Consider the following 27,853-nt stretch of genomic DNA (forward strand, 5'->3'; position numbering starts at 1 on the left):
ATCAGAGTGGCCCTCTATACTCTATATGCTCTATATGCTCTATATGCCATGCCATGCTATCCTGTATGCATCGCTCCATCCCAGAAGCTTTGGCGTCTTGGCGTCTATTTCCCTTTATTTTCCTTGGCAGAAAATCCTGACAAGCATGCAAAGTGTCTCCGATGCATTTGCAATTAATGGCCGCTGAATAATAATAATAAACATGCAATTAGACACTCTGGAGCACACTATTCCTGCATGCCTCATCGTTAATTACTTTAAAAATATAAAATGGTTTCAGTGGACGGACAAATACTTACAAGCACTTAATACATTCATTTAAACACTGCTCCGCCAACTGAACAGGAAGGAGATAAAGCTGCGGCTTAGTGGCACACATGAGATACCCTACCACTACCCTTGAGAATAATATTTATTAAAGCTCCCTCTGTATGTTTCTTGCATCTCCAGGATACCCGCAGCCCACATACCGATGGCTGAAGGACGGCGTCCCCGTGGGCGACTTCTCATCCAGCCAGTTCTACCGATTCCACAGCACGCGGCGCGAGGATGCGGGCAGCTATCAGTGCATCGCCAGGAACGATGCCGGATCCATATTCAGCGAAAAGAGCGACGTTGTCGTGGCCTGTAAGTTGTTCACAAATAACACCGACATGGATGGGTTGGTATTTGGGGTCGAAGGAGTCGAAGTCCTGCGGGGCACATTCGTACATCCCCGTACGTCAACAATTACGCACATCATCAAAGGCAGTGAGAAGTTGGGATATAGATACTTGGAGGCTCGGAAACTCGAGATATTCCCGGGATGGTTTCAAGAGTTCGAGTTACCAATTAAACGAGAAATTAACGAAATTCAATGCTGGCTTATTGCAGCTCTTTCTTCTTTATTCCACATTAACTAGCACACTGTGGAGCAATGTTTCCCAAAGGGCTATTACGGTCGCAGTCGTAATTAATCATGTGAGGCAATGATCCCTTTGATAGAAGTTATTTACTTTTGATCGGAACGTTCATTTACTTCAGAGCCAGATGGTTGAGTGTCTTGCTTATAATCCAAGGGGTTTCCTAGGTGGAGTACAAATCAAACGGCAAACGGCTGTCACATCAAGTGGTGATAATCATTTAGCTGCTAATTTTTATTTAATGCGAACTTAATTACTACGTGGAAACGGAGAAGGGTGGGAAGGGTTGGGAGTTAAGGTCACCGGGTGGGTGCAGAGATGCAACGAACAATTAGACCAGCAAGTGTGAGTGACACTTGAGCCCTGCGTGAAAGTGTGCCACTACTCTACTTGAACCTAATAAATCGAGCTCTCGACATGAGGAGCACGAGACCTCCATTATGCCATCGCCCAAGCGTGCTGATGGGCTACTCCACGGGTACTCCATTTGCGAACCCGCAAAAAGTGCCTTATCTGATGTACCTTATTTGATGCAAAAGGGTTGGGACGCACACAGTGCGAGTATCCTCCGCGGGTGACTCAAAACTCAAAACAGTGGGTACTCGCCCATATTTGGCACCGCACCGCACCGCACCACTGGCAAGAAGCCTCCTCCTCCGTGACCTTCTTCTCGTGACTGAATCAATGAATAGGCGACGGCGACTGGTTGGCGTGGAGCAGCAGCAGCAGCAGCAGCAGCAGCAGCAGCGGCAGCGGCAGCGTCTTGAGCACTTAATTAATTGTGGGGCCGCGTCGAGGGGGAGGGCGAGCTTAAACTGAACTAATAACCTTTAAAGCCCATCTGAGTGCTTTCAGCGGGTGTTGAGGGGGTGGGGAAATGCTTGAGAGCGGGGTCAGAGGTTAAATAGGCGTGCACGCAGGCCGCGCGATGCCTTCAGTTCAATTAGTGAATGACACCACCGGTCAAAGGTGGGAGGTATAAAGCCCTTCTCTGGGTTTCCATGCCATTCGATGCGGTGTGTGTGCTTAATTGGGCAAAGACTATTGGTTACGCTAGACTGCGCGACTAAACTTAATAGATACTGTGGCTGACTTTCGAAGATTGCATCATTTGCTCTCTGAATGCGATCTGCAAGCTACGCAAACTTAGTTCTTGAGTATACAACTGATATTTCCTTTTCCTTGCAGACATGGGCATCTTTGAGAACACGACAGAAGGTCGTCTGACGGTGGTCAGTGGTCACCCCGCGATATTCGACATGCCGCCCATTGAGTCTGTGCCCGTGCCGTCGGTGATGTGGCAGTCGGAGGACGGACCGCTGAACTACGACATCAAGTACGCCTTCACCCAGGCCAACCAGCTGATTATCTTGAGTGCGGATGAGAACGATCGCAGGGGATACCGGGCCAAGGCCATCAACACGCAGCTGGGCAAGGAGGAGAGCAGCGCCTTCGTTCACCTGAACGTCAGCGGGGATCCGTACATAGAGGTGGCGCCCGAGATCATCGTTCGTCCGCAGGATGTCAAGGTTAAGCTGGGCACCGGCGTGGTGGAGCTGCAGTGCATCGCGAATGCCCGACCCCTGCACGAACTGGAGACCCTTTGGCTGAAGGACGGCCTCGCCGTGGAAACGGCCGGAGTGCGGCACACCCTCAACGATCCGTGGAACCGCACCTTGGCCCTGCTGCAGGTGAACAGCTCGCACTCCGGCGAGTACAGCTGCCAGGTGCGACTGCGCAGTGGTGGCTATCCGGCCGTCAGTGCCTCGGCCCGCCTCCAAATCCTCGAGCCGCCGCTCTTCTTCACGCCCATGCGAGCGGAAACCTTTGGCGAATTCGGCGGACAGGTGCAGCTCGCCTGCGACGTGGTCGGCGAGCCCACGCCCCAGGTCAAGTGGTTCCGGAATGCAGAGTCGGTGGATGCGCACATCGAGAGTGGAAGGTGGGTTTTGGCTCGATTAATTCTGTAAACGCTTACGCTAACTGCTCTCTGGTTTCGAAATCCCTTCGCAGATACTCGTTGAGCACGGATAATACGCTGGTAATTAAGAAACTAATCCTGGATGACGCTGCCATGTTTCAGTGCCTGGCCATCAACGAGGCGGGCGAGAATTCGGCGAGCACCTGGCTGCGCGTAAAAAGTAAGTCAAGAGCTGATTTATTCCCCTGCCTGTGTGACAATGGTTGTGCATATAGGAATAGGTAGCTACAAGGTTCATAGATTAGTTGAAAACAGCGGTTTCTATCACATTATTACTTGGCATTTCGCTGAGCCAACGCTTTAAACTTAAAAATATAGCATAATCTTTAAAGTTGCTTAATTGCCAACAAACAAAACGTCATATAATCATTTTGAATAGGAAACAGTATAGCTTAAAACGTATTTATTGATTAACGCGTTAACCAGTGTCACACAGCGCCATTGCAAATGAAATCAGAGCAAGAAAATGCCCGAATGCCTGTTACTTCGCTAAATGATACGTATATCTACATGTGCCTCCGCGCCAAATACCATCAAATATCTATCTAAACATCGCCACCCCAAACATCTGAAGTATACCCCTAACCAATTTCGCATATTGACCTTTTAACCCATTATTAACAAACGAATCAATAGCAAAAGAGCCGGCCAAGATCCGCGTGAAGCGCTTGGCCCAGCCGCGAATCCTGAGGGTAAGAGCTTCGCATGCTGGCTTGGGATCGGAAAGGGGATCGGAATCAGGGTCCTCTGATAGACGCAAGGAGTTTCGCTTTGGTATGGGCATACTGCTAAATGCCACACAAACACACAACACACAAACGCACACTTGCTTGCACCTCAAGGAACCACTTCTTGCACTTAGAGAAAAGCACCCGAACACCCTTTTAAACTTTTAAACCCTTTATGATATCATACCACGTAGCATGTAGCCATGTAGCATGTAGCAAGTAGCTCTTTTGATTCCTTTCTGAATTTGTTGTTTTATTGGCTTGGCTGTTGCTGTTATTTCACTTTCGCTGCCTTTGGCGTTTAATTTTAAGCTTATATTATGTGCAAGTATTCAGATGCTCCCTGGTTTTTGTTTCATCTTCTTTTGGTGCCGCGGACCATTCCCTATTTGTTTGTTATTTCTCCCTTCGCTTTGCATTCTTAGCCAAGCGCCTTTGGCCAACAGAAGCGGCAGGAATTTCATTTGTCCTATTCTCCACTGCCTTGCCTATCGAGTTGGTCAAAAGCGCAAGAGTTTTTCGTTTAAGTTGATTAGCCTACACCTTGTACACATATTTGTTAAGGATATTAGTTCACTTCTCTGCATGGTTTGGTCTGGAATAATATAAAAAAAGGATTTAATCATTCTGTGGACTCTTTGTATCTTTATCTCTTGCCAGAATATTAAGTTGGCACAACCCCCAAAAGCGATAATATGAATTTGACATTGAGTGACGGGTAATATAGTATATATAGGTACGTATAGGAGTTGGGACTTCACCTTCAAAGGCTCCGAAGTACCGTTAAGAGCCGGGTCAAATGGCTGCCTCAGGGTTGCGAGCCACCCAAAAAACAGGGCCACGCCCACACCCACTGGAATACGAGTTACGAGTTGGTGTGGCAGAATTTTGCATTTTAATGAATTTCATAATGCGAAAATTAAGACTGACACACAAGTCGCACCAGTCGTTCGGGGGGCGGGGCGTATATTGTCATGCTGACATGACATCGTAGGGTTTCCCTTCTGGCTCCTTTGGCTCCTGTGTCTGCGCTGCGAGCTTGGCGTTCCTCGCTGGCCAGGGAAAAATTCTTCATTCATGAGCCCAACTCCAAACGCAAACCCAAATCCAAGCCAAAAGAAAACGGATGACTTCGCTGGCGCTTCAGATATTTGAGAGATAGAGTTGAGGCTCGAGTTGAGGTGCTTTCACGGGGCGAAGGACATATTGTTTTGAGGGTCCCAGCCAAGTTTCTTGATGGGACTTTAAACAAAGTTTGTGCTGCCCTCCGTCGCTTAAATTTTTATGGTCAAAGCTGGGATTTTCATGTAAATTGAAATTTCCATGCATATTTTGCTGAGTTATTCTTATGTTGCAGCATCTCGCCCTCCTTCACTTCACGTCACTTCACTTCTATATTCCATTCCATCTATCCATTCTTTGTCATCTGCAAAAAAGCAGTCCTGCTGCATTGTATTTGGCTTAAACTAGTTAAGAGATTTTGTCGTCAGCGGTTTATTGAAAAACTTTTCAGCTTTTAGAGATAGATAAAGCAAGTAAAGCAAGTTTGTGCCATATTTTGCTCCTTCGCCCCCGTGACTGAATGGTAACCAATCGTTGCGGCTCATTTCATTTTATTTGCCTAGACTAATTCGAGCCAATTTGTACAATTTGTTTGTCTGCGCCAAAGAGTTTTACGATTCACTTAGTCCCTCCAACACTCCAACACTCCACTCTCTGCCCAACCTCCCATTCCCATGGATACGTTTTATTGCCGGCTGGAGTTCCACTTCCCTGCTACTGCTGTCTGGCTGCATTTGCTCCTGGTCAACTTGATGGCGTAATGGCAGTATGCCAGGATAATCCAGATCAGAATCGGGATCGGGATCAGGCTCCGATTATGAACACCTTTGACCACTGACCACATGCCACTGGGTCCGGTCCAGTACTACATATTAATCCTGTACTTGTGACCTGCTCGATTTCATTTCTTTTCGTTTATCTGCTGGTAAGGATGATCCTCCATCTCCGCCGTCATCCCTTTCAGACAACAGACAGCAGACTTCCCTTTCCACAGCTCCTCGCAAAGGCAACAAGTGTTTGGCATTTGGACGGCTGATTTGCCATTGCCAGTTCTCAGTTCTCAGCCCAGAAGCCAGCAGCTCCCGCTAATCTCCGCTTGGAAGGGTGTTGCTCGCCACCGAAGGGCTAAGAAGTTGAGTTGGGAAACTATTTTCCAGCCTTTCGCGTTCAGCGGGATATCTCGGCTGCTCTCGGATCCCCAGACCTGGGATGCCGCATTTTAATTGCACCTCCTGCCGCCAAACGCCGCCCAGTGTTTGTCAAAGTTGTGCATCCTTGTGTTGCCCTTTTCTCTGGAGCCCTCTTCACTTCATTTTTGTTAAGTTGGCGCTCAGTGCTTAGTGCTAGTCTGCATTCGTGGCGCCCAACTTCCAACGCGCCCTGCACCTGCCACAGTCAGAGCTTTCCACAGCGCATTTTCCGGCTGCCTGCGCTTTTCCCGGCTGCCCCAACTCTCGAGTAACATAATTTCGTAATTTCCCGAAACGCAAAAGTGATTTTAATCGCTGCTTCCTGCCATTTCCAAAGTGCCTGCACCTAACAACCAACGTTTGTTTGTTTGTTTGTTTGTTTGTAGAAGTGTGCAGGAGTAATTAGGCGTCCTTGGGGGCGGGGTGGGCGTGGCTGTTTCCTTTACTTTCGGCTGATGGCTCAATGCGATCGCCAGTAGTGGTGTGCGAATTTGAAGGAATTTCTTTTGATTGCTCGGTCGAACGTTTCGTTTCTGGTTTTTATGGCCCGCCAACAGGTAGGTGGGTTGGAGGTCAGAGGTCGGATGTCGGAGTTCGGAGTTCGGAGGTCAGCGGAGCTTAAGCCCATATCGCCCAGTGATTGATTGCCGTGGGAGTGCAGGAATCGAGTTGATGGGCCTGCGACATGCTAGGGCCACAAACAAGGAGTTTCTCTTACATATTTTGGCACAGTTGCAACTAAAGGCCGTAATAGTTCTAACGTGCTTACTAAAGTTGGACAATGCGCCCAGTTGGCAATAAACGAGTGGTATTCGATTAGTCGGATAATATGCAACACGAATTTACTACTTTCTGTACTTATTTGTATAAGGAAATGGCGCTGCCCAAAGGGAGACTTAAGCGAGAAAGCATTTAAGCGGTGCCAAATGGGAAAATGGCTGGTGGGTGGTGGTGGGTGGTTAAAACTTTAAAAGGCTTAAGGCGGCACGACGGCTAGAAACCATTCGTATGCTAATAGTGGACGCTGGAATGGCCAAGTAATTCCAATTATTACCATCGCACGCCATTGCCATTGCCAGTGCCGCACAGTTTTCCGCCCAGTTTTCCGCACCACCACCATCGCCACCACCCACTTTTCCCACTTGTCCGGCTGAGTGAGCGTTTTATTACGACTTCAAGTTGATGGCGCGGCCTCCTTGGCTCTTTGCCTCTTTGGCTCTTTAGTGGGTCAACTCGAAATTAATTACAGCCAGCTCAACTCCTCAACTCCTCAACTCCTCAATCCTTAACTCCTTGCACGCAGGACGAAGGGAATGACCATGCTTAAGGGAAATAGCCCAAAATGTACGATTGGCAACGTGGATTCACGCTAAGCCAATGATTTATTAAATGCTAAGATAATTCCATGCATGAATTCATTCCCCTTTCTGCACTCTATGTATACATTGCGTATACGCCATGTTGCTTGTACGGCATAGATTCGCGAAGTTATGCTCAACACTCTCGCAGCCAGATGCTCGTTTTTTAAGGGTCTGCTCGGCGAGTCCTGCCGCAAATTGTTTCTCCACTTAGGAGGAGGTCCTTAGGTCCTCCTTTCCGCGTCTCAGACACGCGGCTTAAGTGAGTCATAAAAAGCGGGCCAAAGAGCTGGGAAATGAAAAGGAAAGAGGACTGCTGGCTGGCGGTCGCCGCAGTTTAATCACACTTAACACGTGGCCCGGCCGAAGGAGTTGTGTTTTATGTATTGCGCCTCTAATTTTCTCGTGTCGAAATTAGTTTCGATGTGACGTAATTTATCCAGGGCGGCTTAGCTGTCCGTAGTCCTGATGTTGAGCTGCCTCAGTTTCCCAACACCTGGATATTCCTTCTTTCTTTCTTTCGATTTGTTTATTTCCCTGTGATTGTGATTGTGCCCGTGGCGTTAAGCAGCGTTGATATCTTTATGATTTCGCCAACAATTGCAATGGCAACTGCAACAGCGAACTGCAGCACTTAATGTCTTAATGTTGCTTTTATCGTATTTTTATGCACCTATTTACATAAGCGTAGTCACGGGATTGCTTCATCATGCGAAATTATTACGAATATTATTACATTCTCGCCCGCTGGCTGCCAGTTGCCAGTTACCAGTTGCCAGTTACCAGTTGCCAGTTGCAAAGCCGTTAAAAGCAGCCTCAGTTTCGGCCTCGGCCTTCAGAAACAATGAGAGCAGCCATCGCATCGTGCCACTCAAAATCCAATAAATAATTAACATTAACCAACAGAAAGTTAAAGGGCGGCAAATGGAACTGGAGCCAAACGTTGCGGGGGAGTGCCAAAAACATATTCGCGAATATATATATCAGAGTATGTAGGAGTACGAGTATATGGGGCATCCTTGCAGCAGATGCCGCCGAAATGGCAGCATGATTAATTGGCCAGGATGTATGATTCGGGGCAAGTGGAAGGTGGAAGGTGGAAGGTGGATTAACATTATTGGAGCAGTTAATCGAGGGAAGCGAGTGAATCAGCTACTCAATCAAGTCACTAGGGAACTGGGCTAAGCGGATGTGGGTCCCGATGATTTCCCATTTCTTCGTGATCAAACGGGCAATATTAATGGAGTAACATGAGCACTCACAGCATAGTGAACATTGCATAAATTAGCATACTTTACGCATCACTGATGACCTTTTTTCCATCATTTGCGTGTTATAAAGCCCGATGTGCTGCACTTTATTGTTATTTCATAATTAATAGAAAGACCACAAGAACATGAAATATTATTAATAAGATTAATATTGAATATTGATGTTTGATGTTTGATGCTTGGAATAGCCTTTTTTTTGACATGTACTTAGATTGGCTACGCAGTTATATTGTTTCCATTACGTACCACATGTAAATATCGCCTGTAATTATTTCCGTACCTTTAGCCATTAATTCAATTAATTTTTGTTTCAGCTTTGCTGTTTTCTTTAGAAGCTGATAAAAAACCCACACCATATACACCCCCTACTTAACCACTAAATGCGTTGTTCTTAGCCTAAAACCCACCGTCATTACACAGTTCGACTTTATTAGTGATAGAAACCAATTGTAATCGAGTCCGCTTGTGTTTCCGCAGCTTCGGCTCCAATCATGGAGCTGCCGCCCCAGAATGTGACCGCCCTGGATGGCAAGGACGCCACTATCTCCTGCCGGGCTGTGGGTTCGCCCAATCCCAACATAACCTGGATATACAACGGTGAGTTTCGCCACTAAATAGTTCGTAGTGCATGGCCCGAGTCCCACTAATGATGATGATGCTAATTGCGCTGTCGTTTTCTTTATTTTTATCCGTTTATCCGTTTGCCCGCTAACCAACCAATCTACCAATCTACCAATCTACCAATCAACCAATTGTAATGCTAACCAAACTGCTTGCTGCGCATCGTGTCAACCCGCCAACCTGCAATGTAACCCACCCGCCAACAACCCCGTCGCAACTGAACTCCAGAGACCCAACTGGTGGACATATCCAGCCGGGTGCAGATACTCGAGTCGGGCGACCTGCTCATCTCGAACATCCGATCCGTGGACGCCGGTCTCTATATCTGCGTGCGGGCCAACGAGGCGGGCAGCGTCAAGGGCGAGGCCTATCTGAGTGTTTTGGGTGAGTTCCTGTCCCAGTCCATGTCCCTCTCCCTCTCCCTCTCCCTCTCCCTCTCCCTCTCCCTCTCCCTCTCCCTCTCCCTCTCCCTCTCCCTCTCCCTCTCCCTCTCCCTCTCCCTCTCCCTCTCCCTCTCCCTCTCCCTCTCCCTCTCCCTCTCCCTGTTCCTCTTCCTGTTCCTGTTCCTGGTCCTGGTCCTGGTCCCCATTTGGGATCCGGAATCCGCTCCCTGCTAGTTTAATTGCCTGCCACTCCTCAGCCAGAGTCAGTTATGTTGAAGTGCATCTGTCTAGTCGGGTGCTTTTGGCTTTGCCTTTTGCCTTTGTCTTTTAGTGTTTTAGTAAGGTCCTTTAAAGTTTCAGCCAGTCCCTTTAAAGCCAGGATCAGATATGGAACCTTTCTCAGTATAACATTATATTTATGCTTGTCCAATTGCATGCGCAGTGCTCATATATTAAACTAAGTCTAAGTCGTTACCTGTATCTACTGCCATTGGCTAATGCCACTCCCAGATTGCAAACTACTACTCTAAATGCTGCTCTTTATGATGTTGAACCTGTAAGCATTGTGCAGTTAAATCTCTGGATTTGCATGGCCCTGTTTGTAGTAAAAGCGTACTCAACCCAGTTAATTTAACCACATTTTCGCCACTGCCTGCTTGGCAGATCTTGAGCAGATGTATCCCTGCTACTTTCCCATCGATTGGACACTGGCCATTGGCATTGCTTTGAGGTGGCCATATCCTGCGACTGTTTTCGAAAGGCTTTCCGAAAGAATCCGCTCGGCAAAACACTTGCAACCACAGAATCAAATCGAGTTTGCTCGCCAATATGTTCGCCACTAAACAAGCAGTTTGAGCACCTGTTTCTGCTCCTCTTGCACTCTATTTGTAAATCTATAAATCTACAGCCAACCCAAACTACCCAACTACCCAACCTTTCAGCATCAGCGAGTGCGAGTGATTGCCAATGACATTGTGGTGGAGCAGGGAAATATTTCAATTTGAAATGGTTAGACACGGCTAAAAACTCGGCAATAAGTTGCAAATGCATTTGTTCTTTACTAATAATGATGCGGATGCTAATGCTATCCGAATTCGTTGTTTGCGTCGCATAAAAGGCTATTAAATGATACAACTCCATCCCCTGCTATTTTGTGGGCTCTCTTCTCTTTTTTCACCGTGTACGTGCTGCAATGAACCTTACAGCGCATCAAATCAACTAAAATGTTCGGTCCAATAATAATAATGTATGTCGCCAAAGCCGCAGCAGCCACAGCAATAACAAGGAATTATATTAATGCCAACAACCAATGCCCCCAGCCACGCCCACAATGCAGCTCAGCCCCACGTCGATGGGCTCCAGCGTTTAGTTGGCTGCCTCCTGGACAGCGCCAAATGCTTCCGGATAATACGAAAAACGGCCAGCCCTTCATGGCCACACATGTCCCTCACTGCTAACTGCTAACTGGTACTGCTAACTGCTAACTGGTACTGCTAACTGGGCCCATGGCTTTGCCTTCGCCATGGCCAGAAGCTGGGCATCATTTTTCGAGCGCTTTTGCCGAACTCTGCCCTCTGCCCTCTGTACTCTGAGTTCTGTCCATTGTGCTGTTTGTGTAATTAAAGTTGATTTGCACATGCAATATTTTGGCTGCCGCGCTCGCGAGAGTGTTGTGCGTGCTTTGTGTGTGTGCGTGTGTGTGGTGTGGTGTGGTGTGTGGTATGTGGTGTATGGCCTAAAAGGCGGCATCAATGTGCGGCTAATTGGCGAAATGCCGGAGTGCGCGAATGCGGACTGCGGACTGCGGACTGTGGCCACCGATTTCCATCACCCCTTTAAGAGAAGAGCCGCCGTCTGGCTTTATTTGTAGCATGGAGCACACAGCCAAGGCGCACGAGGAATGCAGAGCAGAAGAATACACTATCTGGAAGAGCAAAGGGTTACAAGCGATGAGATTAATTTGGAAATTGTGACATTTCTGTGGAAAATCGTTATTTGGCAGCCAATAGTTCAGGGTATGCTTTGCTTCTGTGTACCTCGTACCCTATGGGGAACAAACTGGGTCTGCACGGCGAGAAGAATTATAAGACCATCCATATAGTACGGAACCACCATATAGTGCCATATAGTACCATATAGTACCATATAGTTGCAGTACCATCAATGCATGGGCCACGGGGCGCGTTGAACTTTTGATGCATGCGGGCCAGCAGCAAGTGACTGAAAGGCTGAAAAAGAAATACTGTGAGAGAGCAAAGAGAAGGGAACAAAACACAGAAAACAAAAAAAGGGAAAAACAGACAAACAGAAAAAGCAAAAAACATCAAATAAATAAAATCAAAGGAGGGAAACCTGCATAAAGGCAGCGAAAGTCGGGGCAAGGCCTGCAATTGTGGGCTCAGAACAACGCGATACCCTGTAATACGCACCAGTTGGGGATGCAATCTGGCAGAATCACTGAATTCACTGAATTCACTGAATTCACTGATAAGGCTGGAACAGGAACAGCCATAAGTATTAACCTCTACTGTAATACCAATAAGTACTCACCTATGTTTAAGTTATCTCATTTAGATTAGATTTGGGAGTCAGTAGGCAAAATGCAGGGCATTGGTCATTCGATCTTCGTGCTGAAGTTGTGTGGTCTTTAAACTTAATTTGCTCCACCTTTTGGATGGGGATCCGGGACTCTCCACGGGTCCAGGGATAAGCCAAATGGGGAAAGGGGAAAGGGGGGAATAACGAGGAAGAGTCCGCTGCCGGCAGGCGGTCAATAAAAGTGGGCGGGGCTGTCGCGACTTGTCATTTGCCACACAACTTGCGGTCGTTTAATCTGCATTGCCGTGTTGTTAATGTGTTCCATCCCTTCATCCCTGCATCCCTTCATCCCTGCATCCCTCTTCCTGGCCAGGACTCGCACTTACTTACTTTTTCTCCGTTCTTTCCTCCGTTTTTCCTCTTTTTCCGCAGTGCGGACGCAAATCATCCAGCCGCCCGTGGACACAACGGTGCTACTCGGCTTAACGGCCACCCTGCAGTGCAAGGTGTCCAGTGATCCCAGCGTGCCGTACAACATCGACTGGTATCGCGAAGGTCAGTCGTCGACGCCCATCAGTAATTCGCAGCGCATCGGTGTCCAGGCGGACGGGCAACTGGAGATCCAGGCGGTGCGGGCCAGCGATGTGGGCAGTTATGCCTGCGTGGTCACCTCTCCCGGGGGAAACGAGACGCGGGCCGCGCGCCTCAGCGTCATCGAACTGCCATTCCCGCCCAGCAATGTGAAGGTGGAACGGCTGCCGGAGCCGCAGCAGCGCAGCATCAACGTGTCCTGGACTCCGGGCTTCGATGGCAACAGTCCAATATCCAAATTTATTATCCAGCGACGTGAGGTCTCCGAATTGGGTAAGTTTCGTTGCATACTCTATTACCTATTACCCATATATGTACCCATATTTTTTGGGTAGCGTAGCGTTTGCTGGTTGCGTTGGTTGTGGTTAGTATTGGATTTATGATTCATAAGGGGTAGCGGTTGCCATTTACGGAGCAAGCCTTTTACTTGAGAGGTATCCAACTCTTCTACAGAAAAAGACACTTACTGATTCGAAACCAAACAAGACACAACGCTATAGTCGAGTACCTGACTATCTGATACCCGTTACTCAGTTAGTGGAAGTGCGAAGGAGAAATTTCAACACTGACTATTTTCGGCGGTTTGTGGGCGTGGTAACATCATCAAAAATTACATAAAATGTGAAAAAAATTGAATTTTTTTTTGAAAACACAGTTTGATTGGAAATTTTACTACGAACTCAACGAGGTATGACATTCTATATTTGGCCCACTATTTCGAATGCTGTGATCAAAATTACTGATAATTATTTACGCAAAAACCGATTTTCGCCAAAATTTCAATATTTATGATTGGTATTTTCGTTATAACTTGGCTAAAAATGGTCGGAAAGTTAAGAGAATTACATTTTTGTACTCCTAATTACCATTACTAACCAACCAAATCACTTTTTGACCGACTCTGTAAAAATAATTTTTGGCCAAATTTTCGCTTTTTTTGTAAGGGGTAACATCATCAAAAATTGCCAAAAATTTGAAATAAATAGAATTTTTTTTTGAAAACGCAGTTTGATAGGAAATTTTATTACGAACTCAACGAGGTATAACATTCCATATTCGGACCACTATTTCGAATGTTCTGATCAAAATACTGATATTTTTAGTCGCAAAAAAATAGAAAAACCATTTTTTCGCAAACATTCAAAAATCATCATCAAAACTTGAAAAAAAAATGTGAAAAAATAGAATTTTTTTTTGAAAACACAGTTAGATTGGGAATTTTATTACGAGTTCAACGAGGTATGACATTCTACTCTACGAATAACGGGTATAATAATACTGACAAGACTGAGAAACCTTTTACGAACTGACCTATTACTTATGTACAATAAGTAGTCAATAGTAGTAAATTCAATCTCATGAGGAACCACGAGCCACAAACCCGATTTAGGAACTCATTACAAACAACACAAAGGAAGCCAAGATTTTGATCTGTTTATTTTTGTTCTCTCTTTTCTTCCATTGAATTTATTTTGAACACCACTCATAACTGGAACGAACCGAAACTTATGAACTGTAAATTGATTTGAAATGTATACTGTGTTATATACTGTGTTTATATCTATGGAAACATTTGCAAATAATCCTTGTATCATTTTGTTGTTTTGCACCTTGTTTTGACCGCGTTCACATCAACATCAATCAACGACAACATCACCACTGGAACTCGCTGTAATCTACTCACTACTTACTACTCACCCAACTCAAATGCCACTTGTAATGAATGCACTCAATGGTGCCACAACACCAATCGCACCCATACTCATAACCACACCCATTCACCATCACAACTTACAACTCACAACCCACCCATCCGCTCACAACTGTAATCCATAACCCATAATCCTCGCCTGCTGTTTGTCCAAACACATTAACATCACAGAAAAATTCGTAGGTCCAGTTCCAGACCCCCTGCTCAACTGGATCACCGAGCTGAGCAACGTCTCGGCGGACCAGCGTTGGATCCTGCTCGAGAACCTGAAGGCGGCCACCGTCTACCAGTTCCGGGTCAGTGCTGTGAATCGGGTGGGCGAGGGCTCGCCATCGGAGCCCAGCAATGTCGTCGAGCTGCCCCAGGAAGGTGAGTATCCAGGTGCCCGGGTGGCGTCTCGAAAGGGATCCCAGCTTGGTGGATTCCGATCCGCATTTTCTGCATCTCGTACTCGTACTAGTATCGTAATGTTTTTATCCGTTTGCTGTGTTGCTTGCCCTGAGTTGTTTTTCTCTTTGTTTATTTTGTGAATTTTGTATCCCTGAAAAGTGCATATTATTATATAATTTCTGATCGAGTCTTCACTTAAGCATCCCCATACAGATTTGTACATTTTTAAAGCTGCAGGCTGTAAAGTTTTCCTTAAAAGTGTTGTGTTGTGTTTTTAATTTCATTTTACGCTAAATGGCATAATATATGCATATATCTAGTCCCGTATAAAGCGTATAAACCGTATAAACCGATTAACCGTATAAACCATGTATAGTGTACAAAACTAATGCCGAATACCCTGTATACGTATTGTACTTTTACCTGCTATCGTTGTCATCACGAAAATGAAATTTAAATCGCCGTTGGTCGCCCGCCTGCGCGTAGAGTTTCCGCTTCACCGAGGTATATACACATACAGATACAGAGTCACGCCCCCTAAAGCCCCCCACACACACAACTCACACACAACCCACACACAACCCACACACAGCTAAATGAACAAACAAACAACACACAGAGAGAACTACAGACTCTCCTTTAAGTGGACCAAAGCGCCAAAGCTAAGCACGACTTTCCTCTAATACACGAATATTTCCATGCCCCAACCCAGCTCCCTCCGGTCCACCGGTGGGCTTCGTGGGATCCGCCCGCTCCATGTCGGAGATCATCACGCAGTGGCAGCCGCCGCTGGAGGAGCATCGCAACGGCCAGATCCTGGGCTACATCCTGCGGTACCGCCTGTTCGGTTACAACAATGTGCCTTGGTCCTACCAGAACATCACCAACGAGGCGCAGCGTAACTTCCTCATCCAAGAGCTGATCACCTGGAAGGATTACATTGTGCAGATCGCGGCGTACAACAACATGGGCGTGGGCGTCTACACCGAGGGTTCCAAGATCAAGACCAAGGAAGGAGTTCCGGAGGCGCCCCCCACCAATGTGAAGGTGGAAGCCATCAACTCGACGGCAGCCAGATGCCGCTGGACGCCGCCCAATCCGCAGCAGATCAACGGCATCAACCAGGGCTACAAGATTCAGGCATGGCAGCGTCGGCTGATCGACGGCGAGTGGCGGGACTTTGAGCGCCGCATGAAGACGGTGCCGCCCAGTCTGATTGATCCGCTGGCGGAGCAGACAGCCGTCCTCGGAGGCCTGGAGAAGTTTACCGAGTACAACATCAGTGTGCTCTGCTTCACGGACCCCGGCGACGGGGTGGCCAGTATTCAGGTGGCAGTGATGACCATGGACGACGTGCCCGACGAGGTGACCGGCTTGCATTTCGATGACGTCTCCGATCGGTCGGTGAAGGTGCTCTGGGCGCCACCGCGCTCCTCGAACGGCATCCTCACGGGCTATACGGTTCGCTACCAAGTCAAGGATCGCCCGGACAGCCTGAAGTCATTCAATCTGACAGCGGATGACACGGAGTTGACGGTGAACCAATTGCAGGCCACCACGCACTACTGGTTCGAGATCTTCGCGTGGACGCGTGTGGGCAGTGGAACTCCGAAAACGGCCACCATTCAGTCCGGCGTGGAGCCAGTTCTGCCACATGCACCCACTGCTCTGGCACTATCCAACATCGAAGCCTTCTCCGTGGTCCTCCAGTTCACTCCGGGCTTCGATGGCAACTCCAGCATCACCAAGTGGAAGGTCGAGGGCCAAACAGCCAGAAATATGACCTGGTTTACCATTTGCGAGATCAACGATCCCGATGCCGAGACCTTGACCGTCACTGGCCTGGTGCCGTTCACCCAATACAGGCTGCGATTGAGTGCCAGCAATGTGGTGGGCAGCTCGAAGCCCTCGGAGGCCACCAAAGACTTCCAGACGATCCAGGCCCGGCCGAAGCATCCGCCATTCAACGTCACCGTGCGGGCCATGAGTGCCCAGCAGCTGAGGGTTCGCTGGATTCCACTGCAGCAAACCGAATGGTACGGCAACCCCAGGGGCTACAACATCTCCTACAAGCAGTTGGTCAAAACTCCAGGCACCATAAAGTACGTACCCCGGTCGGTGGTAATCGAGGATCACACCGCCAACTCCCACGTGCTGGACAGCTTGGAGGAGTGGACGCTGTACGAGGTGAAAATGAATGCCTGCAACGACGTGGGATGTTCGAAGGAGAGTGACACCGCCGTGGAGCGAACTCGCGAAGCTGTCCCCAGCTACGGGCCACTGGATGTCCAGGCCAATGCCACATCGTCCACCACGGTGGTTGTGCAATGGGGCGAGGTGCCGCGTCAGCATCGGAATGGCCAGATAGATGGCTACAAGGTGTTCTACGCCGCCGCAGATCGGGGCCAACAGGTGCTGCACAAGACGATCCCGAACAACGCCACATTCACCACCACCTTGACGGAGCTGAAGAAGTACGTGGTCTACCACGTGCAGGTCCTGGCCTACACGAGATTGGGTAATGGTGCTCTCAGCACTCCGCCCATCAGAGTTCAGACCTTTGAGGACACCCCTGGAGTGCCGTCGAACGTTAGCTTCCCCGATGTCTCCTTGACCATGGCGCGCATCATTTGGGATGTGCCCGTGGATCCCAATGGAAAGATCCTGGCCTATCAGGTCACGTACACCCTGAACGGCAGTGCCATGCTGAACTACAGTCGAGAGTTTCCGCCCTCCGATCGCACATTCCGCGCGACGGAATTGCTGCCCGGAAAGTACTACAGTTTCAGCTGCACGGCGCAGACGCGACTGGGCTGGGGAAAAATAGCTACTGCCCTGGTGTACACCACCAACAACAGGGAGAGACCCCAGGCACCGTCGGTTCCGCAGATATCCCGCAGTCAGATTCAGGCCCATCAAATCACCTTCAGTTGGACACCAGGCAGAGATGGCTTCGCGCCGCTGCGCTACTACACGGTGGAGATGCGTGAGAACGAGGGCAGGTGGCAACCACTTCCGGAAAGGGTGGATCCATCGCTCAGCTCCTTTACAGCCCTTGGCCTGAGACCCTACATGACCTACCAGTTCCGCATACAGGCCACCAATGATCTGGGACCGTCCGCCTTCAGCCGGGAGAGTGTGATCGTGAGAACTTTGCCCGCTGCTCCGGCAGTGGGAGTGGGAGGTCTCAAGGTGGTGCCCATAACCACCACCTCGGTGAGGGTGCAGTGGAGTGCTCTGGAGACGGCCTTGTGGAACGGCGATGCCTCAACCGGCGGCTACAGGATTCTGTATCAGCAACTCTCCGACTTCCCCACCGCCCTGCAGTCCACTCCCAAAACGGATGTGCACGGCATCAATGAGAACAGTGTGGTTCTGTCGGACCTGCAACAGGATCGCAACTACGAAATCGTGGTGCTCCCATTCAATTCCCAGGGTCCTGGGCCTGCCACGCCCCCAGCAGCGGTGTATGTGGGCGAAGCGGTGCCCACTGGGGAACCGCGAGCCGTGGATGCGGCGCCCATTTCCAGCACGGAAGTGCGTTTGCTGTGGAAGCCGCCAAAGCAGAGCATGCAGAATGGAGATATACTGGGCTACAAGATCTACTACCTGGTCACCTACTCGCCGCAAGCCTTGGAACCCGGTCGCAAGTGGGAGGAGGAGATCGAGGTAGTCTCGGCCACGGCCACTTCGCACAGCCTGGTCTTTCTCGACAAGTTCACCGAGTATCGCATCCAACTGCTGGCCTTCAATCCGGCGGGAGATGGACCGCGATCGGCCCCAATTACCGTGAAAACACTGCCAGGCGTACCAAGTGCTCCGCTGCACCTGAGATTTTCGGACATCACCATGCAGAGCTTGGAGGTTACCTGGGATCCGCCGAAGTTCCTGAACGGCGAGATCTTGGGCTACTTGGTCACCTATGAAACCACCGAGGAGAATGAAAGTAAGTTACAGTACTCCCATCCGACTTTGGTCTCAACACCCTAACACTCTCTCTTTGCAATCCCACAGAGTTCAGCAAGCAAGTGAAGCAAAAGGTTTCCAACACCACACTTCGTGTTCAAAATCTGGAGGAGGAGGTCACCTACACATTCACTGTCCGCGCCCAAACGTCCGTGGACTACGGACCGGGCATAAGTGAGAATGTGACAACGGGGCCCCAAGATGGCTCCCCAGTTGCGCCGCGAGATCTCATCCTGACCAAGACGCTGTCCAGCGTGGAAATGCACTGGATAAACGGGCCTTCGGGGCGGGGACCCATCCTGGGCTATCTCATCGAGGCGAAGAAGCGAGGTGAGTTGCCCTTTCTATGCTCGGAATTGTAGAACTGGTTTTGGACTTGCACTTACCTAATGATCTCTCCGCATATCTCTCCTATTTTGCCTTTGCATTTACCCCTTTGGTGTCTTGGTCTAAATGACAACTTTCTTCCAAAATCTATAACCACCAAATACTCTATTGCAATACTTACGTAGAAAAAGGAGAGCCGTCGTTTGTTTGTAAGTATATCTGTCCGTAGAAACTAGAATGTAAGCTGCTGTAGTCGTATCTCTGATTAATACTTCTAATCATTTTCAAAGTAGTCAGTCGTAAAAACGTATGCTACGTAATATATTATATTTCAAAGTCCTAACTCAACCTGTATCTTCTGTGAACTATAGACGACTCGCGCTGGACGAAAATCGAGCAGACCAGGAAGGGCATGATGCAGGATTTCACGGTCAGCTATCACATTCTGATGCCCTCCACTGCGTACACATTCCGGGTGATTGCCTACAATCGGTACGGCATTTCGTTTCCCGTGTACTCCAAGGACTCGATCCTGACGCCCTCCAAGCTCCACCTCGAATATGGTTACCTGCAGCACAAGCCCTTCTATCGGCAAACCTGGTTTATGGTCTCATTGGCGGCCACTTCGATTGTGATCATCGTGATGGTTATCGCGGTGCTGTGCGTCAAGAGCAAGAGCTACAAATATAAACGTAATGTTCAAGACCCAAATTTCAATAGTACCCAGCTTAGTTGGCTAAACCTTTCTTACTTGCAGAGGAGGCACAAAAGACGCTGGAGGAATCCATGGCCATGTCCATTGACGAGCGACAAGAGTTGGCCCTGGAGCTGTACCGCTCTCGCCACGGCGTTGGAACCGGGACCCTGAACAGCGTGGGCACTCTGCGTAGCGGCACCTTGGGCACTCTGGGCAGGAAGTCCACAAGTCGCCCGCCGCCGGGCGTCCATCTCGGCAAGAGTCCGCCACGCCCCTCGCCCGCCTCCGTGGCGTACCACAGCGACGAGGAGAGCTTGAAGTGCTACGATGAGAATCCGGACGACAGCAGCGTGACCGAGAAGCCCTCGGAGGTGAGCAGCTCGGAGGCATCGCAGGTGAGTTGGCGGAACAGCATGGAGGGGAGAGTTATCATTGAATGGCAATTTTAAATGTTGGATTCCGTTTTCTAGCACTCTGAGAGCGAAAACGAAAGCGTGCGCAGCGACCCCCACTCGTTTGTGAATCACTATGCCAACGTGAACGACTCACTGCGACAGTCGTGGAAGAAGACCAAGCCGGTGCGAAACTACTCCAGCTACACCGACTCGGAGCCGGAGGGCAGTGCAGTGATGAGCCTCAATGGTGGCCAGATTATCGTCAATAATATGGCCAGGTCGAGGGCACCACTGCCCGGCTTCTCGTCATTCGTCTGACAATCAACGGAGTTCTAAGATCTAAGCACCAGTAGCAACGGCACCGTCATCCGCGAGACCTTTGTCTAGGCCTGCGAACACGAGGAGGGTCCGGAGAAGGAGCACGGAGCACGGAGCACGGAGCACGGAGCTGGGGGATTGGCTGGCTGGCTGGCTGAGGCAACTCGAACCTTTCGGAGGACGACACCCGTGTACCCACATATCAGACTGATCCAGGCCCATCTGCCCTCCTGGCCTCAGCCCCTCCAGCTCCGCGACGATGCGCTGCTACAGGGATATACATATTACTTAATACCAGACATTCAGTAAGACTATTTTGTATGCATTTAGTTTGAGTTCTTGAATATGTGCTTTTTACCTTGGCTTGTGCACTTGCGTCTCAATGTTTTCCTTTTAACTACAAATGTTTTCCTGTCATGCCAATTACTCCTTGTACAACTTGTATTCTTTTAAAACTTGTATAAATCTGGCATTAACTTAAGTAATATCGTAATTTGAATACGCATAGCCTAGTGTAAAGAGCACATCGCTTTCAGCGTCAGTTTCCCAGCATGACTCTGCTCCTATTTTATAGTATTTATTTTTGGATGTACAGTGTGAGTGCGATGCTGTCTGCCACGCCTCCAAAGGCGGCATTTATGGAACAGGGCGCGACAAATCGAATCCGAATCCTGTGATAAAACGATTTCCTTGTGCCCCAATAAGTTTTTCAAACGATTTCCAAGTGTGTTCAGTGCGTGGCAGGTAGTCTGGTCTTTTAAGTGACTGTGACTGTGAGTGTGAGTGACGTACGCGCTTCGTCTGCGCAATCTCATTATATATAAAATGACAAGAAGTTATGTTTTATGTTTATTTTTTTTTTGTGTGCGAATAAAGCTAGAAAATCTACAAGTATGACAAGTATGAAGACAAGGACAAAGCACCGATGCAATCGGCGGCTTAAGAAACGAAGAAATCGAGTTGAGAGATAAGAGATAAGAGATGAGACACGCAGAGAAATCGCACGCAGTAAACAAAAATCGTTGTCTTATAAGAAGGGATTAGTGTATTTTTTTGGAAGGGCATCAGAGAAGGGCTATAGCTATCAGAATGAGAATGAGAAGGATATCTAAGAAGGTGGCTTAGGATATATCGATAGGCCATATTATTGCAATTTCCCTACCACATAAGTCCACAAACGCAAGCAACAGTACCACAAAGCAAGCAAGCAAGCAAGCAAGCAAACAAACAAACAAACAAACAAACAAACAAACAAACAAACAAACGAGCAAATTGCAAGCATTCAAAGCTGCATGGCACACAAACACAACAATCGAGGACACGAAACGATTCGTTCAGAGCGCATGCGCAGCAGACCTAGCATTAAGTACGATCTTTTAGAAGTAAGATGCATTTTTTTTGTTAGTTGGGGCCGCGTCTCCACGGGAAGCCGACGCCCCGATACTCTAGCTCGTAACTTTTCGATTGTTTAATTCCCGACGCTTAGATGTAATCGTACTCGTACTCGTATTTGTATTTGAATGCGGTTTATATTTATGACTATATTTATATATCGATGTATACATGTATATCTGAAAACTTAAACGACTGATTATATATTTTCCCCCGATTAGTTGTACACTTAACTCCTAAACCCTTTTTTGTAATACCTACGCATTAACTACGCTAAGACCACTTTGGCACTTTGGCGCTTTGGCCGTTGAAAACGAATGAAAACGGAGTGGAAAGCTGAAGGCTTTCCGAGTTTTCCCCAATCGCAAGCTAATTTCAACTTCAAAGACTCGAAGCACAAGTTCATCTAGTTAAGTAAATGTATTTGTAATTGTTGAATTGATGATTAAAGGATAGTTCTCCACTAATTGAGAGGCGCGTTTGATGTGGAGCAGCTTTGGATGGAAAAGCTGAAAAAGATGGAAAAGCTGAAAAAGATGAAAATGGTGGAGCTTAGGAATCTTCGCTCGGGGCTAGTTGAAATTCGTGCAGCAAGCGCAAAGTATTAAAATATTGATAAATACAATTTAAATGTGTAAATGTAATTGATCGAGCATCCGAATATGAATTAATAAAAGAACATGAAATCAATGAAACCATTTGTGGCATTATTTTTGCAAATACCCTTGCTCTAATTAAGTTTCTTACTTTTTGCAGGCTCTCGGTTTTTATTGCTAAGTTTATTAAATACTTTCTTTACTATTACTATTACATTTATATTTATCTTTATTAAATAATGAAAAAAAATGTCTTTCTGCAGGCGCTTATCCCAGAAATCTCTCCTTGCTTCGGATGGCTTATTGCCTTTAGCATTGCTTACTAACTATTATCTTTAATCATTGTTTCATTTGTTATTAATATTTTCCCAAAACTTCAAGCATTCTGGAACACTGGGGCTGCAAGGAGATCTCTGGGGCACCCCCAAAGTGGCAAGTCAGTCGAGGATTGGCTTTGAACCAGGAAGGCTGTGGCTGTGGCTGCACCATCCAATTGAACTACACGGCACTGTCGTCTGAGGTCATGTCCTGCGTTTCTAACTGAGCCTTGCTGGCGCCGTCTTCCAGGCCTCCAGGAGTCTGGCTCTGGCTCTGGCCCTGCTCCTGCTCCTGCTCCTGCCCCTGCTCCTCGTCCTCGTCCTCCTCCTCGCCCTCGTTGTCTGTCTCGCCATCGGCTTCCGCTTCCAATTCCTGTCCCTCGATGTGACGAGCCGCCGGCTGGGAGACGAACGCTGTGGAGGAGGTGGACGGCTGCGGAGGCAGTGTGGCCGCCGTCGAGGAGGCTGATGAGACAAAGCTGGGCATGCTGACGGGACACATGCAGGGAACAAACTGGATGCGACTGTTGGTGGGCACCCCTCCGTGCTCCGAGGCTGCTGCGATGCTCTGCTGCTGCGGCATCTGCTGGTAGTTGAAGTAGTCCGGATATGGGTACTGCGGCCTGGCGTTATAGAGGTTGCTTACCCGGCGATTGTACGCGGGGTACTCGCCGAAGCGCAGCAGGCTGGAGGTGGATCCCTCGGAGAAGCTACTGCTGGTGGACTGGGGCGGCGGTGGCACTGGTGGTGGGGTGGTGGTGGTAGTGGTACTGGTGGTAGTAGTGCTAGTCCTGGTGGTTGGTGCCGGGGTGGTGGTGGTGGTGGTGGTGGTGCTTGTGGTCGTTGGAGCGGCAGTGGTGCTGGTGGTGCGTGCGCTGCTGGGCGCGTTGTTTAGCTCCGCCGGAGCAGTCACTTCTTGCCTGGAAGCGGAGTCGTGTCTCCGGGCAGCAGCGTAGCTGGTCATCCCATACGGATCGTACTGGGCACCAGGCAGCAGAGGTGTCTGAGCAGCTCCGAATCCGAAGAAGCCAGGAGCCAATGGCTGGTAGGTGTACGTGCGGAAGTAGGTGAGCGGGATTTGCTGGAGGATCTGGCCGCCAGCCGGCTCCCTGGTTTCCCTATGGATGCAGGTGAGACTAAATCTGGCAGTTCTGCGGCTTCGTTTACTTACGTTGTTGTCTTTGGCCACCAGAAGGCGCTGGACAGTCGGGAGCCTGCGAGGATGAGAGTAATCTAGCGGGAAGGGAGAAAGGGTGAGTTGTTCAAATCCTTCTAAAATTACGATATATCTTTTAAAGTTGCATTGATCACCAAAAACAGTCACTCGTATAAAAAAATTCCAAAAAAATAACAATTTTAAGATAGAACTTTTGCATTCAAATCCTTTTTTCACATACCACGAAACTTAGCCGCATATCTGTGTGCATAATACGATTTTCTGAGGGAATTTCCCTTTATCCTTGGGAAGCAATGGACTAAAAATTAAACAAACTTGTGTAAACCACTCGCGTGCGCAGTCGCCTTTGTTCTAAGCCCAAAAAGAGTGACGGTCCGAGCTTTTATAGCCGAAAACTGAGATTGGGAAAACTGGGAATCGGTTTGGGGATCGATTGTGTGGCCCATGGCAATGCTGGTCAGAACAGAAACGCCGACATCGAGCAGGTTTTTCCCTTCAGTGGGGGGAAAATGGGAATGGGGAGCTCGGAGCTCGGAGTTTGGAGTGTGGACCCCTTGTAGAACAACGAGAAAATTAATTGCAGTCTGCAAAGCGAAAACTAAGCTGGGAAATCTATAATAATAATGACGGGCGAACAACCCGAAGAGGTGCATCATTGATAAAGTGATTGAATGAATGATGGATCCACCGATCCACCGATCCAGCGACGTGAAGAGGAGGACTGCGTTTTTGAAAGAGCCGCAGCTATTCCATTGGCCATAAAATTTTGTTGATGACTTTTCTCCTCTGCCCTGCCTTGCTTTTTAACACATTCAAATTTTGTTTTTCTTTCTGATTTTCCGTGTATTGAATGCTGGAATTTGGGTCAGGCCACGGCTTCAGTTCAGCCGTCTGATTTGCACGTTGGGTTATGCAACTATGGGTCGCTCCAGAGAGCGGTTCCTATTCTTCACTTTCCAATTTACGACCGCCTTTTCAGAGCTCGCGATCCCTTTTGACCCCAAACATGAATGACTGCCCTTTATCGGCCGTAAAACGGTTCCACTCGGCAACCTATTACAATCTAAATTGTCTCATGGCTCTTTTCTAAAGGCTTTATTTGTGAGGAGAGGCGTTAATGATCGTCTCGGAGCAGAGTGATAATCTGCGGGGTGACTTCTTCCTCTCGAACATATTTAGTTATTAACAACTCCCAAGTGCTGACTGATTATCCGCACTATCTACGAGGTCGCAAGCCGTTCTCTATGTACTTGGATGTGTAGTATTTGGTCTGCGTGTCCGTTCCATGTGATCGGTGGTAGGGTCCCTTGTAACTGGAATTCAAATGGGATAAAATAAGTGGGACATCTAAACCCAAGCGAGCCGCAACTCACCGTGAGTTCAGTATAAACCAGGTGCTGGGCTCCCTTTCCAAGGAGCTCCTTGCCGCGCGATCGCTCTTCTCCAGCAGATTCTGGGAGGGATTCGGCGTTTGCGGCTGGAGCAGTTTACCCAGGGTGTACACCGGGAATGCAAAGTACTCCTTTTTGAGGGCATATCGAGAGCTCTGTCGCAAAGGCGGCGGTGGAGTAGTGGGACTCAGAGCTTCCGGGGCTGGCCGCTCCAAACTCTCATCGATGTAGACGATCTGGAAGGGCTCGCTGCTGCTGGCGGTAGATGTTTCTGTGGGCGGTAGATGTTCTGGAGCCAGTTCTGGAGGTAGTTCCACCTCCGTCTCGGCTTCCTGTGCCGTCAGCCAGTCCTGTTCCTCGAGTGCCTCCTCCACACCATCGCCGACAGCCACCAACTCCTTCTGCTCGTCCGGCTCCACTTCCTCGCTGGAGTGATGGCGATGATTGTCGTTGTGGCCAGTGGATCGTCGCAGCACTGGCTGCCACTGCATCACTTCTTGCGGGGAATGGAAAGCCTCGTATTGCTTGGCCTTCTTTCTTTTCCGCTTTCCCAGCGTCCGCACTCCCTCGATTCTGGGCAGCTGTGTTTCGTAGGGCGATGGTGATGGTATGGGCGTGGTGGAGGTGTAGGTGGAGCTGGAGATGGTGTGTGCTTGAGTGGAGGAGCTAGTTAGGGCAGGATCACTGATGGCCTCTTTGGCGTAAAAGGGAATCAGCGTGAGGTTCATAAGCTCGCGTTGTCCTGGGAAGCGGAATCGCTCCACAATCGGCTTCGGCCGGAACATGGGGGTGGATGGTGGATAGAGGACTTGGCCTGGGACTGGCTCCTGCATGGGATAACGCCTCCTGCTCAGCATGGTGTTGAGAATCAGCTCCCCCCTCGTTCCATTGTACACGAAAATGGGGTAGTCGCGCATACCCAATTGCAGGGAGTTCTCGCCGGGTCCATTATCGAAGACGGGCAGCTGGCGACGTTCTCCTCGCCGGTGGCTTCTGGTTCTTTGCACGGGTTGTACGTACCGATGGGGCAGCTGGAGATGGTGGGGCATCATAAACCGTCGCTGAGGTATGGAGGGCAATTTTGGCTGTGGCGGCGGCGGCGGCGGCGGAGCCTGTGCATCCCGATCTTCATGTCTAACCAGAAAGGTAATGGAGCCGGATTTCGCCTCCTGGCCACCACCTCTTCCCTGCCTTCTGACCATCAGCGCGGGCATCCTGGTGGTGGTCTCATAATCGGCTTCCGGGCGGTTCTGTCTGTGCCTCTTGGCTAGCCCATCCTCCAGGATCCAAAGTGGACGATGCTGGTGCTCGGCCGCCAAATAACTTTGTCCCAAGATAGCCCTAGTCCAAAGTGAAACGATAATCCAAGGCACCTCCATTTAGTGCGGCAAATGACTGTGGTATGGCCAGCCTGCCACTCCGAATCTGTCACTTTATAGTGCTGAAGTTGGGCACCTGGAATCGGGTTGCGGCAATGGTGTAACTAACTTTCGTTTTGGGCGAAAATCGCACAACCCGTTCTCAGTGGGCCACTAAGGTCGTCGAGCATGTTGAGCTTGGAGCTTGCTGGGTCACCTAAAGTAGAGTAAAGTAGGTCCAAAGTGTAATGAAATATAGTGTCCAATGAAATGATTGGTTCGATTTGAACCAAGTTTAAGGATGGGCACATTATTGTAAAGATTTGAACAAAGTTCTAGGAGCAACGGGTAAGAGCATCTCAATAGTCTAATCACTTGTCAAGCGTTTGAAGTTCTGGTTAGACAGCTGCCAGTTGGCTTCCCCATCAATGGAGTCAGCTATTTTCCATCCCACCCTCTCCATCTGCATCTCCATCTGCATCTCCATCTGCATGTCCTATCAGCTGTCAAAACTGGCATTAATCAAAACACTCTTAGCCGATTCCCGTTGTTGGGCTGCATCCTCCGGCTCTCGGCAAGATCTTCGCAGTGGAAGTGCTTTTTGGGTCGAGAAGACACTGCACACGGATAAAAATGCTGAGGATCAAATGAAACTCGATTTGAGATATCTTCATGCTATTGGTACTGTTAAAGACAGAAATTTCCCCAAAATTTGTGTTCATTTTCATGACATCATATCAATTTTTTCCCCGTGCAGAGCTCGGTTTTTGTTTTGACCGCTGCCCATTCTGGGGCAACTTGTTCATGTTTCTCAGGGGCCGCAAGTGTGCAACAAGTGGAACATTGTGAGCAAGAAACGGGGTTAATAGCCTCTGCCGAACGGACAGCTGCAGGCGGTCGTGAGTTCTCACTTTGCAGCACCAGCGGCCCAAGAATGAAAATGGGAAATGGAAAATGGAAAAATGATTGATTAGCCGCGTATATCGCGGCTTTGATCGATCAATCGGCGCTTGCATGTGGCATTCTACATGTTGCGCCTGTAAAACTCGTACTAATTGCGGTCGGAGAGAAGCTTTGTTTTCGAGGCGGTAATGGTAAGGGTTAGGGCATGAGTAATGGTAATGCTAAGGGTATCCCATAAGAACTGTGTGTGATCTCCAGCCGAGTGGAAAGGCGAGAAGTTCTCCAACTTT

At 48.8% G+C, this 27,853-nt stretch overlaps 3 protein-coding genes across 15 annotated transcripts in view; 1 reads left to right on the forward strand and 2 right to left on the reverse strand.

The window, feature by feature from the left end:
- The window catches only part of LOC120457259 (protein sidekick), a 64,034-nt gene extending 41,665 nt beyond the window's left edge, over positions 1-22,369 (forward strand). Inside the window, exons 4-19 of one of the 13 annotated variants that reach the window (XR_005616925.1) lie at positions 451-627; positions 2,091-2,844; positions 2,916-3,043; positions 3,520-3,657; positions 8,970-9,089; positions 9,342-9,497; positions 12,467-12,898; positions 14,508-14,705; positions 15,213-15,230; positions 15,439-18,672; positions 18,741-19,022; positions 19,205-19,228; positions 19,391-19,711; positions 19,777-20,111; positions 20,187-20,734; positions 21,004-22,369. Coding sequence is in view for 12 of the 13 variants with exons in the window: in XM_039644663.1 (XP_039500597.1) it covers positions 451-627; positions 2,091-2,844; positions 2,916-3,043; positions 3,520-3,657; positions 8,970-9,089; positions 9,342-9,497; positions 12,467-12,898; positions 14,508-14,705; positions 15,213-15,230; positions 15,439-18,672; positions 18,741-19,022; positions 19,205-19,228; positions 19,391-19,711; positions 19,777-20,111; positions 20,187-20,429 (6,560 nt within the window). In the remaining variant the exon portion in view is untranslated. Of the gene's footprint in view, positions 1-450; positions 628-2,090; positions 2,845-2,915; positions 3,044-3,519; positions 3,658-8,969; positions 9,090-9,341; positions 9,498-12,466; positions 12,899-14,507; positions 14,706-15,212; positions 15,231-15,438; positions 18,673-18,740; positions 19,023-19,204; positions 19,229-19,390; positions 19,712-19,776; positions 20,112-20,186 lie in introns of all 13 variants that reach the window. The other 12 variants (XM_039644663.1, XM_039644664.1, XM_039644666.1 and 9 more) reach the window with 12 other exon arrangements.
- A 385-nt stretch (positions 22,370-22,754) lies between these two features.
- LOC120455595 (mucin-2) lies at positions 22,755-24,161 on the reverse strand. Its single transcript, XM_039641969.1, has 2 exons — positions 24,140-24,161; positions 22,755-24,006 (listed from the first exon to the last, which is right to left on the reverse strand). The coding sequence occupies exons 1-2, from the start codon at positions 24,159-24,161 to the stop codon at positions 22,916-22,918; spliced, it is 1,113 nt and encodes a 370-aa protein (XP_039497903.1). The 3' UTR covers positions 22,755-22,915.
- Positions 24,162-25,127: 966 nt separating this feature from the next.
- Positions 25,128-26,741, reverse strand: LOC120456771. Its single transcript, XM_039643768.1, has 2 exons — positions 25,285-26,741; positions 25,128-25,224 (listed from the first exon to the last, which is right to left on the reverse strand). The coding sequence occupies exons 1-2, from the start codon at positions 26,679-26,681 to the stop codon at positions 25,128-25,130; spliced, it is 1,494 nt and encodes a 497-aa protein (XP_039499702.1). The 5' UTR covers positions 26,682-26,741.
- Between the last annotated feature and the right edge of the window lie 1,112 nt (positions 26,742-27,853).

This window comes from Drosophila santomea, chromosome X, assembly GCF_016746245.2.
Source record: "Drosophila santomea strain STO CAGO 1482 chromosome X, Prin_Dsan_1.1, whole genome shotgun sequence".
Lineage (NCBI taxonomy): Eukaryota > Metazoa > Arthropoda > Insecta > Diptera > Drosophilidae > Drosophila > Drosophila santomea.

Excerpts from the sequence above, each read along its gene's own strand:
- LOC120455595 (XM_039641969.1), bottom strand. The coding sequence starts at position 24,161 with ATGCACACAGATATGCGGCTAA. Across the intron at positions 24,007-24,139 it reads GCACACAGATATGCGGCTAA|AAGGATTTGAACAACTCACC; the intron begins GTTTCGTGGTAT and ends TCGTAATTTTAG.
- LOC120456771 (XM_039643768.1), bottom strand. The coding sequence starts at position 26,681 with ATGGAGGTGCCTTGGATTATCGTTTCACTTTGGACTAGGGCTATCTTG. Across the intron at positions 25,225-25,284 it reads TGGTTTATACTGAACTCACG|TTACAAGGGACCCTACCACC; the intron begins GTGAGTTGCGGC and ends TTTGAATTCCAG.